The sequence below is a fragment of the Eleginops maclovinus genome, chromosome 23 (assembly GCF_036324505.1).
Source record: "Eleginops maclovinus isolate JMC-PN-2008 ecotype Puerto Natales chromosome 23, JC_Emac_rtc_rv5, whole genome shotgun sequence".
Lineage (NCBI taxonomy): Eukaryota > Metazoa > Chordata > Actinopteri > Perciformes > Eleginopidae > Eleginops > Eleginops maclovinus.
The window spans coordinates 24,827,218-24,844,567 of record NC_086371.1 but is presented as its reverse complement, the minus strand read 5'-3'; the positions used below and the strand labels follow the sequence as shown (position 1 = coordinate 24,844,567).

The 17,350-nt window shown below is 42.9% G+C and overlaps 2 protein-coding genes across 2 annotated transcripts; one reads left to right on the top strand and one right to left on the bottom strand.

The window, feature by feature from the left end:
• Positions 1–2,961: 2,961 nt before the first annotated feature.
• LOC134859770 (N-alpha-acetyltransferase 15, NatA auxiliary subunit-like) lies at positions 2,962–13,533 on the bottom strand. The gene is made up of 20 exons (XM_063876459.1): positions 13,304–13,533; positions 12,494–12,578; positions 11,687–11,791; positions 11,438–11,595; positions 11,099–11,233; positions 10,501–10,654; positions 10,146–10,265; positions 9,847–9,942; positions 9,252–9,358; positions 9,094–9,166; positions 8,795–8,964; positions 8,257–8,409; positions 7,131–7,259; positions 6,535–6,748; positions 5,676–5,869; positions 4,456–4,564; positions 4,262–4,360; positions 4,003–4,146; positions 3,706–3,803; positions 2,962–3,629 (listed from the first exon to the last, which is right to left on the bottom strand). The coding sequence occupies exons 1-20, from the start codon at positions 13,355–13,357 to the stop codon at positions 3,420–3,422; spliced, it is 2,607 nt and encodes an 868-aa protein (XP_063732529.1). The 5' UTR covers positions 13,358–13,533; the 3' UTR covers positions 2,962–3,419.
• Positions 13,534–13,871: 338 nt separating this feature from the next.
• On the top strand, positions 13,872–17,287 carry ndufc1 (NADH:ubiquinone oxidoreductase subunit C1). Its single transcript, XM_063876470.1, has 4 exons — positions 13,872–14,026; positions 14,738–14,841; positions 16,951–17,029; positions 17,198–17,287. The coding sequence occupies exons 1-3, from the start codon at positions 13,981–13,983 to the stop codon at positions 17,008–17,010; spliced, it is 210 nt and encodes a 69-aa protein (XP_063732540.1). The 5' UTR covers positions 13,872–13,980; the 3' UTR covers positions 17,011–17,029; positions 17,198–17,287.
• Positions 17,288–17,350: the final 63 nt, after the last annotated feature.

Sequence of the window (17,350 nt, the reverse complement as noted above, 5' to 3'; positions counted from 1 at the left end):
CCTCACCACTCTTTCACCGTCAAAAGAAGAAAACAATAATAATAATAATCCATTCCATAATTACTGTCTGCTGTCAGTTAACTGTATATTCATACATTTACTTCTACAAAAACAAGATGCCACTTCTGTAAATTCCACAAGATGTACTCTGATTTCAAAGGGCATGTAGTTTGGAGCTCTGCTTCAATTTAGATGAGGTCATGTTTTATCAGTCAGGGCTCATGATGGGAAATCCATTCCACCACCAAGGAGCTGAAATTAGTCCCACACATGAGGAGATAAACATTTTTAGAGCAAAGGGACAGATGAAAATAAAATCAGAGTAGAGCTAACATGTGCCCATCCAAGGTCGAGAAAACAAGTAGCAGGATCATGAAAGAGAAGATAACAAGACTCAGCTGAGTGGTATAAAACATCTAGACAAGAATGAACCCCCCGTCCCTTCTAAATGATTGTATTATTTTCAGCATGTATCCATCAGTTTATTGATTAATACCATATAAAAAACATTTAACTCCAGGGACGTACCTATAAAAAATAAAACAGGAGAAACTGATAATGCTGAAGTGGTCTCTCAATTTTGCAGTTGGCTGCCTTGACTCTGAAAAAGCTTTTGACTGTGAGTTAGAATTATCAGTTTTTGGGTTTCGGAGGGATTTTGCTTTACTGAAAATTCAATCAACAGTATTAAAGCTTTATATTCTCCCCCAGGCACAGGCCGTAAGAGAGGATTGTAATATATAAGGAATTATGGTGGATGATAGAGAACACAAGGTGGCGCTATACACTGGTGACGTGTTACTAAGTGATAATAGTGTTAATAAGTGACCCAGAAGTCTGCCTTAACCCACTTTAGATCACATGATGTTGTTGGCACATATTCAGGCTACAAGTTCGATATAAAAAAAACACACATTTTAGCATTTAGTTTCACCCAGTCCCCAAAACAAAGACTCTGGTCTCAAAAAGCAATCAAGTACTTGGGAATTTGGTTAACATATTGTCCCAATGATTTAAATAAACTATGAAAAATGAAAGAGGATCTCACTGCCTGGTCCATACCCCTACTGAATTTCACTGACAGAATTGAGACTATAAAAGTGTCAATTTTACCAAGATCCTTTTTAATCAAATGTAATTCAATAGTTTCAAATGTTTTAAACATAGCCAAGTTCATGATTGGAACGAACAATTTTCTCGTTTTATTTGGAATGGAAAAAAGCCAAGGATTAAATAGAGTACCTTAACCAAGACCAAGAACGGTCAATATTTGGTGTGATTATGGGTATGAAGAGAAGTGGAAGGAAAAATAAGGAATGTGCAAAGGTCTAATAGAAGCAATGATTGGAGATCACGTTATGACTATCTACCAGGAACAGCTTAACCCTTATTGACCCTGCACACATGGTTTGAAGTTACGAAACAATCTAATTTGGAGGAACAGTTGGCAAAGCTGGATGGACTGCATACGGTTCTGAATTTAAACCGAATCGAGAATCAAACATTGGATAAACCCTCAATCACAACTGGTGAAACGTATGTCTCTCCACATGCTCCAGATACTGGCGCACATTTAATTGGAAGGATCTTGTTCGCTTCTTCATTACACCTAAAATGAAAAAATATCAAGCACCTGTGGAGAGTGCTAGTTGGAGAAGTTTTGGAATAGTGAAGCAGGTCCCCTCCACATTTTTTGGACATGCCCAAAAATAAACCAATTTTGGATTAACAGTTGGAGAACCATGCAAGATATGGGAAGCTACAGATGCCTTTCTCAAGCGGGAAAATACCCTGCTCAATTACTATTGAGAACCCGTTTCTGTTAACCTGGATTATTTGTGAACTTGATACACTTCGTGTTTATTATGTGTCCGCAATGCACAGGAACCTTTCTCATAACTCTAAATCACGTACTGTCAATCCCAATCCCTCTCTTTCTAATTTATACTGCACTGTACCACTCCTTCTACCCACCTCTAGGGGGCGCTCCACAGCATTAAATGTACTTTAATAGAAGTGTATAAATGTGGATTGATAAATAATTGTACAAAATGAAGATTACTTTGTTACCTTCTCATAATTAATGCAAATCAACATTTCCTGATCAAAGGCTCAAATCTTTCTTTGCGAAGCACATCACATCAGCTGATGGTTGTGTGCAGCAAACTTCAAATGTGTAAGAGATTGATAAACATTACAATAGTTCAAACTACACTTCTACTCGTTTCACTGATTAAAACAAGGTGTGATAACTCAGTTAGCTTCTGTTAGTCTAGAGGTTCACACCAGCGTACAGTGTGAGTGTTCGAGTGAGGACAATGCCATCAGTGTAGAGACTTCAGGAACAGGTCTCTGAGAGGCTGGGGTCGGCCTGGCCTCTGAGCAGTGAAGCAGTTAATCCCACAGTATAAGGTCGAATGAACACCTGATGACATGATGACTGATAAGAATCTATCTCTGATCTCTCCGAGTTAAATCCCCTAATTGTGAAGAAAGAAAAAGAAATGACCCCCACATACTGTATTTGGTTTTACAAAATAGATAATATAACTCTTGTGTGCTTTATGATGCTTTGGCTCTCAGGGTCAGTCATATTCTGAGGTAGCATGACCAAACAGACTAAAGCTAAATGTGCTAGAATTTTGCCTCGGCCTAAATTTGACTTACCATGACTACAGAAAATGTATAAGTCGATTAATTGTTACAGAGGATGTTTTTCACATGTTAAACAGTATGTAAGGTAGAGTGATTCCAGTATGTTTAAATGCCTTTCTGAGAATTTTAAACACAGTTGGACTATCTGGATGATATTGTGAATAAAATATTTTGGCCAGGATGCCATCAAAATGTTCTGACGTCTCACAATGAATATCCGGTGCATACTCAGCATCTCACACCGCTGGTCCCCATCCTCCGCTTCCCTACAGCCGCCCCAGCATTCTCAACATCAGCACTCACATGTGGTTTTGCAAACATTGTTTTATTAATCCATTTGTCAGTTTGTAATATATAAATTACTTTTAAAAACGTGAGAAGCGGATGCACCTACAAGAAGGACATGGCGTGGAAACACAGGAGTCATAGAAAACCTGGACTGTGTTCACAGCCATCTGAGACGTCCACTGTCCAGTGTCCCACAATCCTCCCTGCCTCCCCATCCTAGATTGTCTGTGGACAGGGCCTGTGTGTGTGTTGTGTGTTGTGTGTTGTGTGTGTGTGTGTGTGTGTGTGTGTGTGAAACAGTTCCATGGACAGCCTTTCTCCATGTGCCAGCTCTTCCTGTGGTCAGTCCATCCAGATCAGTGCATTGTGGGGGCGACGAACAGCAGCCATAGCCCAGGGAAGGGGGGGGGGATGGACTAAGGCGTCTGGGGCGTGCGCTCCTCCTCTTCCTCATCTTTGTTTGTCGTAGTCGCGGCTCACATTTCGTTGGCCATGTCGTCGTGCTCTCCTGAGGACAGGTCGCCGTTGGCACTAATGGTGGGGTTGTTGTCTTGGTAACCGGGGGGCATGAAGGCCAGGCTGTAGGGGAAGAGCTTGTGGCAGGCGGGGCGGTACGTCTCCGCAGCTTTCTGCTGACCCCCACTCAGCTGTCCGTCACAAAGCGCCTCCAGCACCTCGGTACTGACCTGCAACCACACACACAGTTAGTCTACCTGAATCAGTGTGTACATGTTGAACAGACAGGTGTGTGTGAAGTCAGACCTGGATGCTTCTCCCGGTCAGCGACTCGTCCAAGGCCATGGCTATCTCAGAGGCCGTCTGAAGGGAGGAGGGCTCCAGGTACACCATCATCTTAGCAGCTGACACACACACACGCACACGCACACACACAGTAAGGTGGTGCGCCTTGTCCCGCACATCATATGCTCATTTTACAGTCTGTCTCATGCCCACATAAGGCAATATTACTAGGTCTCTCTGTGTGTGTGTGTGTGTGTGTGTGTGTGTGTGTGTGTGTGTGTGTGTGTGTGTGTGTGTATGTGTGTGGTTGCAGCATACCAGCCAGTCTGTGAGGGATGGAGCTGGAGTGTTGGCTCAGGAACTTCTTGTTGAAGCTCTGAGGGTCGCTGTCCCCAAACAGCCGCGAGATCTCCCGCTTCAGCACCGTCCTCACCGCCTCCGCCAGGTCAGCACTCTCACCAACTACACACACATTCACACACAGTAAGTCCCAGTGGGAGGAACAGTGTGTGCTTCCTGAACTCATCCTCCACCATAGTGAAGGAAGGTGAGGAACGTGAGCTCAGTGGGTACTTGCCTCCCTTGAAGAAGCGCACCAGACACTGGTGCAGCCATGGGTTGGACGGCTCGATGGCCACCGCCCTCTTGATGGACTGAAGCATCAACAGGTACTTCTCTGCAGGGATGGAGACAGATAATGATGAGAACAGTTGCTATGGTTTACCTGCTGGGACTGCATGGATGAGTTTGAGGCGTGGTGAATGACGGGACCTTTCCTGAAGTAGATCTCAAAGGCCAGCAGGTGGGTCTCGATCTGGTTCCGCACCAGGTTCTTCAGAGGGATCAGGAACCTAACTGCCTCCTCCAGAGGGTTCTCCACCTGGCCGAACACATTTAAGGTCCCCTATTATCCTCTTTATCAACAAGTTATATATATACAGAACCTGTCTCTGATTGGCTGAAACACCAAACAGATCATTGCAGCATCCCATAATCCCCTCTGTTTCAGCCCTGTTCCTAAACAGGAGCTGATTGTGGACTACAGGAAGAGGCAGAGAGAGGCACACACACCCATCACCATCGACGGGACTCCTGTGGAGAGAGTCAGCAGCTTCAGGTTCCTCGGGGTAAACATCAGTGAGGACCTGACATGGACACATCACACCAGGGTCATATCCAAGACGGCTCGACAGCGGCTCTTCTTCCTCCGCAGGCTGCGGAAGTTCAACATGGACTCCAGGATACTCTGCAACTTCTATAGGTGCATCATTGAGAGTATCCTGACTGGCTGCATCACGGCCTGGTATGGCAGTTGCACCGCCCTCAACCGTAAGACTCTACAGAGGGTGGTGAAAACTGCTCAGCACATCACCAGGACGGAGCTGCCATCCATGGAGGACCTCTACACCCAGCGGTGTAGGAAGAAGGCCGGTAGGATATTAAAGGACCCCCATCACCCCAGCAACAATCTGTTCTGTCTGCTGCCGTCTGGCAGACGGTACCGCAGCATCCGGACCAAGACCACCAGACTCAGAGACAGTTTTATACCACAGGCTATAAGACTGCTGAACTCCTGAGCTCTGTGAATGTCTACTCACATCTGTTTATAGTACACACACACATACATATATACATATCTATATATTATACATTTTATTCTTGTCTAATTTTTGCACTATTTTATTTATCTTATTTGCACCATGTATGTTGAGTTGTTGGAGGAGCATGGGATATAAGATGTTTCATTGCTCGCTGTATCTGCTGTGCTTATGACAAATAAAACCTTTGAACCTTTTGAACCTTGAAGTGCTGATTCTGTGTCTGTAGCTTTAAATGCTAATGAGCTGCTGCTGACCACGCCCCTCTGAGAGTAGATTGGTTGTTTCAACACAATGGTGCTCTAGGAGGAGATCAGATGCACATCCCAGAAATACATTGTGACATCACAAAGTGTCCAAAATCTGATCAGCTGATTCTCAGACAGGACCCACCTTGGCCAGTTTGTCAGGTATGAGCTCCTCTTTGGGGCCTCCTATCTCCTCATCATCATCCTCCTTCTTCTTCTTCTGGTTCTTCAGCTGTTTCTCCTTCTCTGCTATCTTCTTCTCCTCCTCCAGCTGGGCCTTCTTCTGCGCTCTCCTCTGTTTGTTGCGCATCTTCTTCAGCTCCTTGTCTGTCAGATTCTCTGCAGGAGGATGCACAGTAAAGGAGAACTTTATGCTTTATGCAGACGTTAAAAGGTGAGGAAACAGACTATACAACTTTTATTATTATTATTATTATTATAATAATAGAAACTATAAAAGTGTTATGAATTATCAGAAAAATATAGCAACATGTTTCAAGTAAAGGAATTTGAGACGATATTATATTTGCAGTTCCCAAACATAAATCTATTATTGACATCATGTTTGTACATCCCTTAACAATATCCTGCCGACAGTTTATAGATTATGTATCTTCATAGTCAACTGTATATATATATATATATATATATATATACATATATATATATATATATATATATATATATACATATATATATATATATATATATGTATATATATATATATATATATACATATATATATATATATATATATATATGTATATATATATATATATATATACATATATATATATATATATATATGTATATATTTTCTCTAATGCCAGTTTATTTCTATTTCTTCTTTGGAGATGTCTATACTTTAGCATTGTTTATTTCTTCATTTATTACTAATCATTTTCTATGCCTTTTATTGTATTATGCTGCTCATTCTTATCTTATCCAAACATGTTAGGATCGTCAGTAAAGATAAGTGTGACAGAGCAGGAGGAGAGTCTGACCGGTGTGCGCCTGGCTCTCCTGGCTGTCGTCGCTCAGCGGCCGGTCGTGCAGCAGCAGGTAGATCTGGATGGCGCTGCGAGCTGCTTTGTAGTAGAAAGGATGCTGCCGTAGCACGTCCTCCAGCTTCAGCAGGTCCACGTAGGAGCGCAGCGTCATCTTCCTCATGCAGTACGTGTGGAAGTCAAACTGGTCATCTGTGATCTCCACAAAATGCTGGGGGAGGGAGGAAAGGGGGGACGCAGAGGAAGAGTGAGGGGGAAGTCAGGACAGACTGCTTATCTATATCATGATAAATGTGGCAGCTATACTCCCAATGAACACAGATGCTCACAGGCTAAACTCTGCTCATCGCTTTGACTTATGAATAACAAAAGTCCCTACTGGAGTTAACATTATGGATATTTAATGAATCAAATAAACAAACAATAACCCAACAGTACCAACCACACACACCAGGTGCCCTCAAGACCATTAACCCAACCATGAGACAGTTACACGAAACAACCAATTACACATGTGTGGTGTTTACATTAGTGAGAAGTACAGAAGTATAAACCACAGCTGACTGCAGTAAAGGACAGCAGTGGAAGCTCACCCTCTCGATCTCATGACACTTCTTCAGGGCCTCTCCAAACTTGTTCATGGCCTTGTAGGCCAGCGCACACTCCGTCTGGAACCACATGCACTGCATCTCATTCAGGTTCTCCACGGCAGACGCCCCCTCCTGAAAACACACGTATGTCAGTGCCTGAAGCCCCCCCACACGGAGGACATCTCGCTCTGGGAAGCAGCGAGATACGGTGAGGGGGCTCTAACGCTTACTGCGGAGCTGGTAGCCCCCACCAGACTGAGGCCTCACCCAAACTACTGCGTTTTCGTTTTAAAACGTATAACTTTTGCTACGTTTACACCTCGCGTCCACACTACTCCGCCGTTTTCGAGCCCCTAAAACGGAGGCTTTTGGAAACGCTGCTGGCCCCCTTTCAGTTTTAAAACCCCGGGGCTGCTGATTAGTGTGGACAGGCAGAAACGCAGACTTTTGGAAACGCTGACGTAGGCACCCATGAGCGCTTTCTGATTGGGTCTTATCGATCACGAGTATCCTTCTCTGATTCGTCACGCTCTTACCACGTGACCCTTTCTTACCCGGAGGATTCAAATCTCAACAAAAATCTCTAACTCTGTTTGTTTCCACCATTGCCATGTCGTTGTCTGTTACCGACCAACTGCTTTCTCCAACTGAAAGCAACTGCAGATTAGACTTCCTGTTTACACCGGCACACGCATGCCCAGTATACGTGAATGGTCACGTGATTCGTTTTCAGGTGTGTAATGTGGACGGACATTACTTCTGATACGGAGCTAAAACGCTCGTGTGGATGGAGATCGTTTTCGTTCGCAGTAGTATGGACGAGGCCTGAACAACCCCAGCATGCATCAGAGTGGGTTGATGGCTCGCTTAAACAAAACCAGACCCAGTGTGACGCTGGCTGCTGATTGGCTGTGAGTTTAGACAGCGCTCTATCACCGTACAGTAATTGTTTCATACATTTTAACACAATGCAGTACCAGTCATCATGTACAGGTTTACATTCCTGAAGATAAAACATGTGTCTTTGTTGTAAGTCACTATTTGGCAATAACAAAGAAAGGGATTCTGTCTGAAGTACTAAATCAGCGGATTGAGCTAATCGGACAACAAAAGGAGGACACACTCTCACCCTGGTGAATTTGGAGCACATTTCCTCGGCCTCTTTGATGAGGCCGGCCTTCAGCATGTACTTGGCACACTTTGAGTTGATGAAGCGGTCAGCGGTGTCCAGGGCCTGGGCCTCGTCCATCCAGCGCGCCGCCTCCTTGATGTTGCCAGCGTGCTGCAGGGAGGGAGAGAGAGAGCTTTAAAGACCTGTCTTTCCCATTTCTGTACCCTGGTCATATCCATAAGGGCCTTTATATAAGTGATAAATACCTTTTGATGGTTATTATGGCCGCAAACTATTACAGAATGCTGACTTTAAAAGGAACCCTGCCTCTGTTGCTGTTCTCATTAACATAATCATACTACTCCAAAAGCAGAAGGGATAAACATCTAGGATCCTAACCATGTCTTTCTTTCCTTTGAACACTATACTGCTATTGTGCTTGGTGTTTCTAATTGTCCCTGGTTGTGTTTTGCTGTCCCAGTCCTGATATGTTAATAAAGACACCCCTCCAGAAGTCACAAACTCAGCCTGCGCTGTGTAGGAGTTTACTGTAAACCTTGTAGATCTTGGCCTTGATGAGGAAGAGCTCGATGAGGGTGGGGGTGCTGTCGATGGCCGCGTTGATGTACTCCAGTGCTGTACCGTGCCGGTCTATGAAGTCAAAGTGCTGCGCCAGGAAATACTGCACCCACAACAGAGTGGTGGGGGGCTCTTCCTTCCCATCGTCTGCGCACAGTTTACACATCATTACAGCTCTGGCTTGATATGTGGTTCACATGAAGGTACAGTCACATATAAATTAAAATCCAAGAAATACATTGAGGCTAAATTGAGCAAAGACCAAACACAGCTCACCGTTTTCACAGAACATTCTGCAGGATTTCAAGCAGCTTTCATAGCCGACTACTAACTCTTCAATGAGTGTAACCTGCATGAGGAGACAACTAGGTTAGTGGTTTCATTTCAGACTAGGAACGACAAGGACTGCAATGTTTTTATCTCAGTGTGTTCACCTTCGCTCTGTCGCTGTACAGGGATTTGAGGGTGGTGAAGACAGGGGGGCAGCCTTTACTGAAGTTCATCCTCAGGTAGCTGTCCAGACACTCACGGAACTTCTCCCCTGGCCAGCAGCACACACAGAGGACATATTACGCTCAAGCTCAGGTGGATATCAGTATTTAGTTGCCCTACTGTGACATGACTCCATGCTTTAATGTTCAAAAATCTCTTTGTCTGAAACCAGAGCCCAGCCTGCTCTGATTGGTTGGCTGGCGTTAAGTTACAGAGCATGTTTTGTCATCTGCAACCATAGAAATTGAAGCGGTTCACTGATGTCCTACGAATCCTCTTTAACGCTGGAATGTCTTCAGACAAAAATAATAATCTCTTAAAGTTCAAACCACCATGATGTGTGATCAGGGATAACGCTGCACTGTGAGGCCCCTCCCCTCTGCTTTACACACAAAATAGTGGCATCATTTCTTCCCATTAAAATCATTTCTTTTTTAGAGGCCATGCTGTTTGTAATTGTGTTAATACTACACATTTTTATTACATCAGCAGTAATCTGAATACTCCTCAATCCCTGCTGCCACACTGAGTGCTCACCTGTCAGGAAATTAAGAGGCAGTCTTCGGGGAACAAGGCCTTTGGGGAACTTTACCCAGGAGTCTTCATAAATCTTATGACGGTCCTCTACACTTCCTGGACACACACAGACACAAACAAGAAGAAAAAAATGATCAGCCAACAGTAAACACATTAAACCCCACTCCGACTGCAGCCCACATTGAATCACTTCTGTTAGGCCTTTCTGTTGCCCTTTACAAACTCATTGTTGAAGGCACAGCTTATGGACAGCCTATAAATAGCCTCAGTGTAACATCTACCCATCATGCAGTGTTCACCTGGCTTTAAGGCCTTCTCCAGGCCCTGGTAGTAGGCCCAGTTCTCCGGGTTCCTCTCCTGCAGTCTCCTGTAGACCTCCAGAGCCTCCTCCGGCCTCTCCAGCTTCAGCATCAGCTCTCCTACACACACATCCACAAAGCTTACATTTTTCATATTAAATAGCACATCTTTCAGCTGGATGAAAAGAAATTCAAGAGGACTGAAGAATGTTTTTGATGGATGTTTGTATTACACAAGTCAGTCAGTCTAAATTAGGAGACGGAAATAAAATATAAAGAGTGTTCTTCTGGCTTTACACTGCCCAGAGACACACGCTGAGGAACAGTGTGTTTGTGGGGGGATAGATGGACCCACCTCTGATCTCCTCCACAGCCAGTTTGTCACAGATCTGTTTCTCAAAGCTGTTCAGGTGATCCAGAGCCTCCTTGTTCAGACCTGCCTCCCTCAGAACCTGGTTCTGATACAGGAGCAGTTCACTGTACTCGTAGTCCACCTTATCTGGAGACGTCTGCACACACACACACACACACACACACACACACACACACACACACACACACACACACACACACACACACACACACACACACACACACACACACACACACACACACACACACACACACACACACACACACACACACACACACACACACACACACACACACACACACACACACACACACGTTAATCATCAGGGGCTTGGGCTGACTCAGGAAAGTCATTCTTCTAATAAATACTTGTTCTGTGAATCATTTCTATGGTAAATATTAGTTTACAGCAAACATGAAGGAGAGGTTGTTTATTTCAGCGTGGGTCTGTCGTTACCCTGACTCTAAGATCAGACTAAGCATGTACATGCATCACAGCACTGAGTGGATCTTTAAATATGCTTCATACGTGTGTTATGGATCGGTACAGTTCTGTTGAGCAGTCTAGAGCTTCGGCCTACCTGCTGTGTTTTGCGGAACTCCTCAACGATCTTGGCGGCCATCTCAAAGTCCTCCAACAGGTGATAAGCTACAGCATATCCGATCCATGAGGCCCGCTGGGCCGGGCGCAGCTGCAGCAGCTGGTACCGGGTCTCCTGCAGAGGAGAGCATCACAGCACATGTAAGGACCAACCTGCATCCCATTAAACTATCCAGCAGTGATTTCACTTCTAAAATATAACTTTACCCCCTGTGCAGAAGGATGGGTAACTGTCTGCCCCTGCCTAACCCCTCCCCCCAAACGTTTCATCTGGAAGCTTCTGTTTTCACACACATCCCCTCTCTCTGGCGAGCCTCACCCTGTAGCCCTCCAGGTCTCTCATCTGGATCTGCAGCAGAGAGAGGTCTCTCAGGATCTGCAGGTTGTCCTTATCCCACTTCAGAGCGTTGCGGTAACATTTGATGGCCTCGTCGTACTTTTTATCTGAGCGCTGCAGCAGGCCGTACACGTGCCAGCCTGGAGGAAGAGTGAGTTCAGGAAGCAAAGAAGAAAACAAAGTGCACTATCCAGGGGGGGGGGGGGGGCTGTGTTGCTGCAGGAAGGATACAGACGTGGCTCTTCAGGTCGTTGCGCAGGCCTCGTCTAACCAGCTCGTACGCATCCTCCTTCTTGCCCAGACAGTTGAGGGTTAAACCCTTCATGGCCTGCGTCTCTGCAGCACAGAGCGGGGGGGGACATCAGTTGTTAAGAGGGACACTGACACAAACCACATACACATGAACTGGAACAGATTGCAGAACATTACCGTTATTCCTTATTATTTAAAATGACGGCTTTAGTTTGTTTGCTAGGCTGATAGAACAAGTGTGAGTTCTAAAGAATGATGCACCGCTGAGGTCAAATATAAAGGTATGAAGATTACTGCTATTACTCCCTGTACAATAAATAACCAAATGTTAAACATGGCATAATATCCAACAGACTGCCCAGCTCCACTGTCACAAGGACAGATACAGGAAGTCATTCCTGCCAAAAGCCATAACGCTGTACAACACCTACCCTCCTGCTGGCAGAACTCACTGCCCCAGAGTTGTAGTGCCTTCCTTTCCATAATCAAGAACAAGTCAAATAACATTTACCGTGTACTTCTGGAATTTATAAACTATTTCATGTATATTTGTCTCTGATCTCGAGTGCAAATCTATATTTCTGTTATTGCAGTTTTTGATCATTTTAATTTTTATTAATTTTTATTTTATATTGTGTATTATTTGTGATATATACATTTCTACAGTAGATTTGTTTATATTTGTGTGTTTTTTTTAAATGGTATTAGGTCTATACTTTATTCAATGAATGAATAAATGACCGAGTACATCACATTAAAAAGCAGTGTTAGATTAAGGTGTCTCACCTCCATGTTCAGCAAACTTTGGGTTTCCCAGGATCTGTTTGCAGAACTTCAGGCCGTTTCTGTACTGCTTGTGTTCGTAGCATCTCTGCAACAACAGACAAAGCAGACTTCACATCTGAGGGCAACAGCCTGCCTGACCTCAGACAGCAGGGTTCAGGGGGGGCCAAATGTAATAACATCTGCTGACAGCCCCCCCCCCCCCACACACACACACACACACTGCCATCCCTCAGGTCCCTGACAATGTACACTACCAAAGAAATATGAATTAACTGATGTTATATTCTATTAAATAATAACTGGTATTATGACATTATTGTAAACGAATCCGTCAATCAATAAATATTGTGATAAACACTTTAAAATATATGCCCAATTTAAATGTGGCATCAATTCATAGATCATGCTTCCATGTTATTTTGTAAAAAGGCTAGGTGAACAGTTTCATTGCTAAGTGAAAGTTGAACTAAACCGAACTATGTTGGCCACACACTTAGTGCACAGTTCAGAGCAGCCTGTGTCTGCACAGATAACTCCACTGTCGCTCAGTTCTAAAGCTGTCATGTGTGGAGCTTCCATTCATATACTTTGTTGTGTTGGAAGGCTAACGCAATGCTAGGACACTACACGGCTGCTTTCTTCATTGCAATGTCAATGCTACGTGTTAATTACAGAGACAGTGTAAGTACGTTTGGTGTACGGAACAGTTTTGTTATTCACTAGCGGCTTCCTAGCTACTGCTATAACTGACGGCTACTTGGTAAACTAGCATTAGCCAGCGAGCTAACGCTAACTCAGGCATTAGCCTACCAATATTCTCTTGAAGAGAGCATTCTCCTTCGGCGGCAGAGTGATTGTGGGCATTGTGTTGGCTTCCTATGCATCTGTCGGTTCACACATCAATAATATCCTCTTGGAGTCAGAGATCCTGGACTGTTCAGGTTCCTCTTTCTCACGTGTTGAAGCCCAGGCCCCCTTCCGAGCAAAATGGCCGATGTGCTTCTCCTCCGGGTCACCGCAGAGCTGCTCTCTGAGTCTGCGTGAGGAGCACCAAGCGAGCAGGGTCAACATGTAATGTGAATAAATTATGTTTTTTTACACAAATCAATATGCACCTAACAAATGTATTTGGTTGTTCTCCAAAATATTAAATATATGCTTATGTTAAATGCAGAGTGCATCATTACGCTCCTATGTGCAGTATATGGTTGTTTTGAAAGTTGATAACCAAATTCCAAACCACTTTTTTTGTATTGTTTTTTTGAGCGAATTGCGCTAAAACTCACTAATAGGAATGTCCTTGCTTAAACATAGTAAAATCGAGATATTTTAGTTTAAAATACCAACTATTTTAGGTGAAAACCAACATAAGAGGGTTAGATCGACTTATCGGTGATCTTGAATGCACTCATTCCTTCCAGGAAATGTGATCAACCGCAGAGTGACAGGATCACAGATCGGTTGAAGGGAACTGTTGATAAGCGAAAATGACTTTCAACCGGTTATTATCTAGAGCTGCTCTTGTCAGCAAAGGTAAGATTGTAACATCAGCAAAATGTAAAAAAGGTTATGATCTATGAAGAGCCGGGTATTGTCTTGATTTGTACAACGTTAACGCTGAATTTGTTATGAAGCCTGACCTTAGCTTAGCTTAGCATTCATGTAGCACTGTAGGATTACAGTGCTACATGAATGTGATAACGCAGGCGCTCTACTTTCCCTCAAGTTATTATTTTTACACTTGTTTGCTTATATTGTCTTTTAATGTTACATAGCGTAACAGTAAAAAGTATACAACCATTTTACCGTTGCCATTCTCCCATGTATGAAGGTGTACTCACGACACATTTCCTTTAGAACCGTTTGCAATTTAATGCTAACCTGCTTTTAATAATAATAATTATCATTAACGCAATAAACACATCTGAAGGAAGACTTCATTAAAACAGTAGTGTGCGTAGTGGCCATCTACAGTTCTGCCTTATCCAATAACTGGATAGTAAAGCATGCAGTGACATACATCCAGTAAGTTACTGGTTTTCACTATGATTCAAATGGGATATGGCCAGTTGAAGGCCATGTTTTAGAGATGTTTTCAGGTAATGTCTTATACGTTGCATAACTTCCTTCCTCTCACAATGATGTCACTTCCTAACAGTTTTTAGTACAGACTGCCAATGCTGGTCGATGTTCATTTCTCATTATTAACTGTGTCGTTCTTCTTGTTTTTTGATGTGTTTGCAGTTGGGTCCCGGTCTATATTCCAAAGCTCCAAGCGGGATATGACTAACCCTAACTGGATCAGAGTGGGCCTTGCCTTTGGAACAACAGCTTTCGTTTGGGGACTGGTAAGTGACCACACCAGTTTAGGGATACAGTTTTATAAAGCCAATTATTAGTTGTCATAGTGCTACAGTAAACTCACAGTTTATTTTACCCATATGAGCTTATCTCTGTCTTATTGTATGAAGACCAAGCTCTGTTCATACACCAAGCACGCAATGCATGTCATCAGCCGTCCTATCAAGATAGGTTTGTCTTTCAGCCAAATGGTTCTCTGAAGCATAACCATTTGTTTGTTTGGTTTTGGTTTCCGACCGACCCTGTCAATTTATGTGCGACCCAAATTATTTTATGAGCTTGGGGAAGACATTTAAAAAAAAAAATAATATACACAAATACAATTTTTGAGGCGAACTACAACATCGATGAGCAAGCGCATTCTCTTGTTTTTAAATGAAAACAATAACTTATTTTAAATGAAAGCAACGGGATCGGCATGCAGACTGTGTCGGTACCGCTTGTTATACGGGAGAAAGATTGCCATTTTTACATGCAGTACACAAAACAATAATATATATATATTATTATATATAATATATAATAATAGTAATAGTAAGTAATATATGAGATGAGTATCGTAATAATATATAATATAATATCCGCAAATTCAGAACAAAAATGTAACACAAACAAATCCGTATCATAGCAACCAAAACGCCTCGGCTGAAAAAACGCCGGCGCTGGGCGCTTTCAGAATAACGCCGGCGTTTAAACGCCTTGGTGGACACACGGCCTTAACGAGAGCGTGTTTACCTCAAATAGTGTAGAAAGTCGTATGAAGTTTATATTTCCGCAGGCAGCCAGTCACCTCTGTTTATTTCTGGAAAAGGGTGGAGCGACTGAGATCCCACTATAGCCACAGAAGGGAAATGTTTTGTTGTTGCTTTGTTTTGTTTACAAAAAGCAACGATAGAGCTGTGCAGACGTAATGTCCATATTATTGCCTATGTAACAACATAGCAATGGTTGCTTGCATAGCAGCTAGCAGCTTTCTACATCTAGGCTAGGCTAGGCTTCTGACGTTCTGACAGTGGACAGTTGGCTTTTGTTTCAGTTTTAATGTCCCTTAAGGTTAGCTTTAGCTGCCAGGCCACTATTTGCTCTGAGTTGTACCAAATGTTCTCATTGTTTTTTCTACTAATAGAAGGCAGTAATGTTGGACAACAGGGCTATGAGTGGCATAACACCAGAGTTACACTTTAATTAAACAGCTTCGGAGTCATTCATGGTTCTATAACATTTTCCGAGTTGATTGGATGCTGTCTCTCATGTTCAACGTTTGTTTAACGTTTTGTAGGTTTGTACATTGTACAGAGTATTTTTAGAGTTGATACTATTAAAGGTATTTATGAAATGTTGCTTGAGATGTCTTCAATGCCAATGGTCCAGAAGTAGTTGTAGGAGTAGAAGTACACACATTTCAAATCAGCACATTTTAATTGAAGCATTCGTATTGAATAAATATTTTGTTAGTTTTTGACTGAAAGAGAGTGTGTGTGCGTGTGCGTGTGCGTGTGCGCGCAACATGCTGGTAGAGTACATGTAGTACATATGTGCAATGTCATGACAAAATAGAGTATCCATCGCTGCTGTAAAGAAAAACCTACCCTACCTACCCATGACCTAAACTGACAACCAACAGGAACCAATCTTTAGTTTTGTTTAGGCCTGAGTCCTGTAGCTATAAGGGAAACATTGAAGCCACCATTCAGCATTTACTGGATCTCAACGCTTTCACAGTTTGGCTCGCCCAGGAGGGGCAGCATTCTTGATTTATTTTTGATTTTGAAATCTTCCATTTATTAATGTATTCTATATACTTATCTTCATGAGGCAGGGCCTTTGAAAGATTTTCAAGTGGCATTTGGTGTGTAGTCTTCTCATCATAAAAGAAGAGTTCCCAGTAACCCAGATTTAATTCTTCTCATATTTCAGTGCCTTTTTTCTTATTTTGTTGTGGATTCAGGTGGCAATAAGAAGCTTTAAAAGTTATTCATTTTATAATCTGAAGCCATTGAGAACACACAGTTATTGCCGATATGCCAGACGGAGAATATGAAGAAGTATCCAATCCAACATTTAAATGGATGGTTGTTTCTGTGTTCCACCCCCAGCTCTTTAAGCAGCGCAGTGCAGATGAACATGAATACAGAGTGAGGAATGGCCTGGAATAAACCCCCCCCCCCCACAATGGTATGTTAGTGTTTGTTTGTTTTGATCATACTAGAATGAAATATTGATTAAACGTACAGTATAACATTATCTTTGTGATTGCATATCTATATTGCCAATATTCTGTCAGCATTCTGTGAAGATATACAATATATACATTAAACACCATGCTCTCCTTTCGGTCCATAGGATGCTCCTGATTGTCCACCTCTTGTTTCCACTCTCCCTGATTCTTCACTCTGACTTTGTGTAAAATAAAAATGTATCATGTGAAATCTATATGATTCATGGTCTATTATTTCACATGAATTTCTCTGTTGCTGTGGTGGTTGACCAGTATAG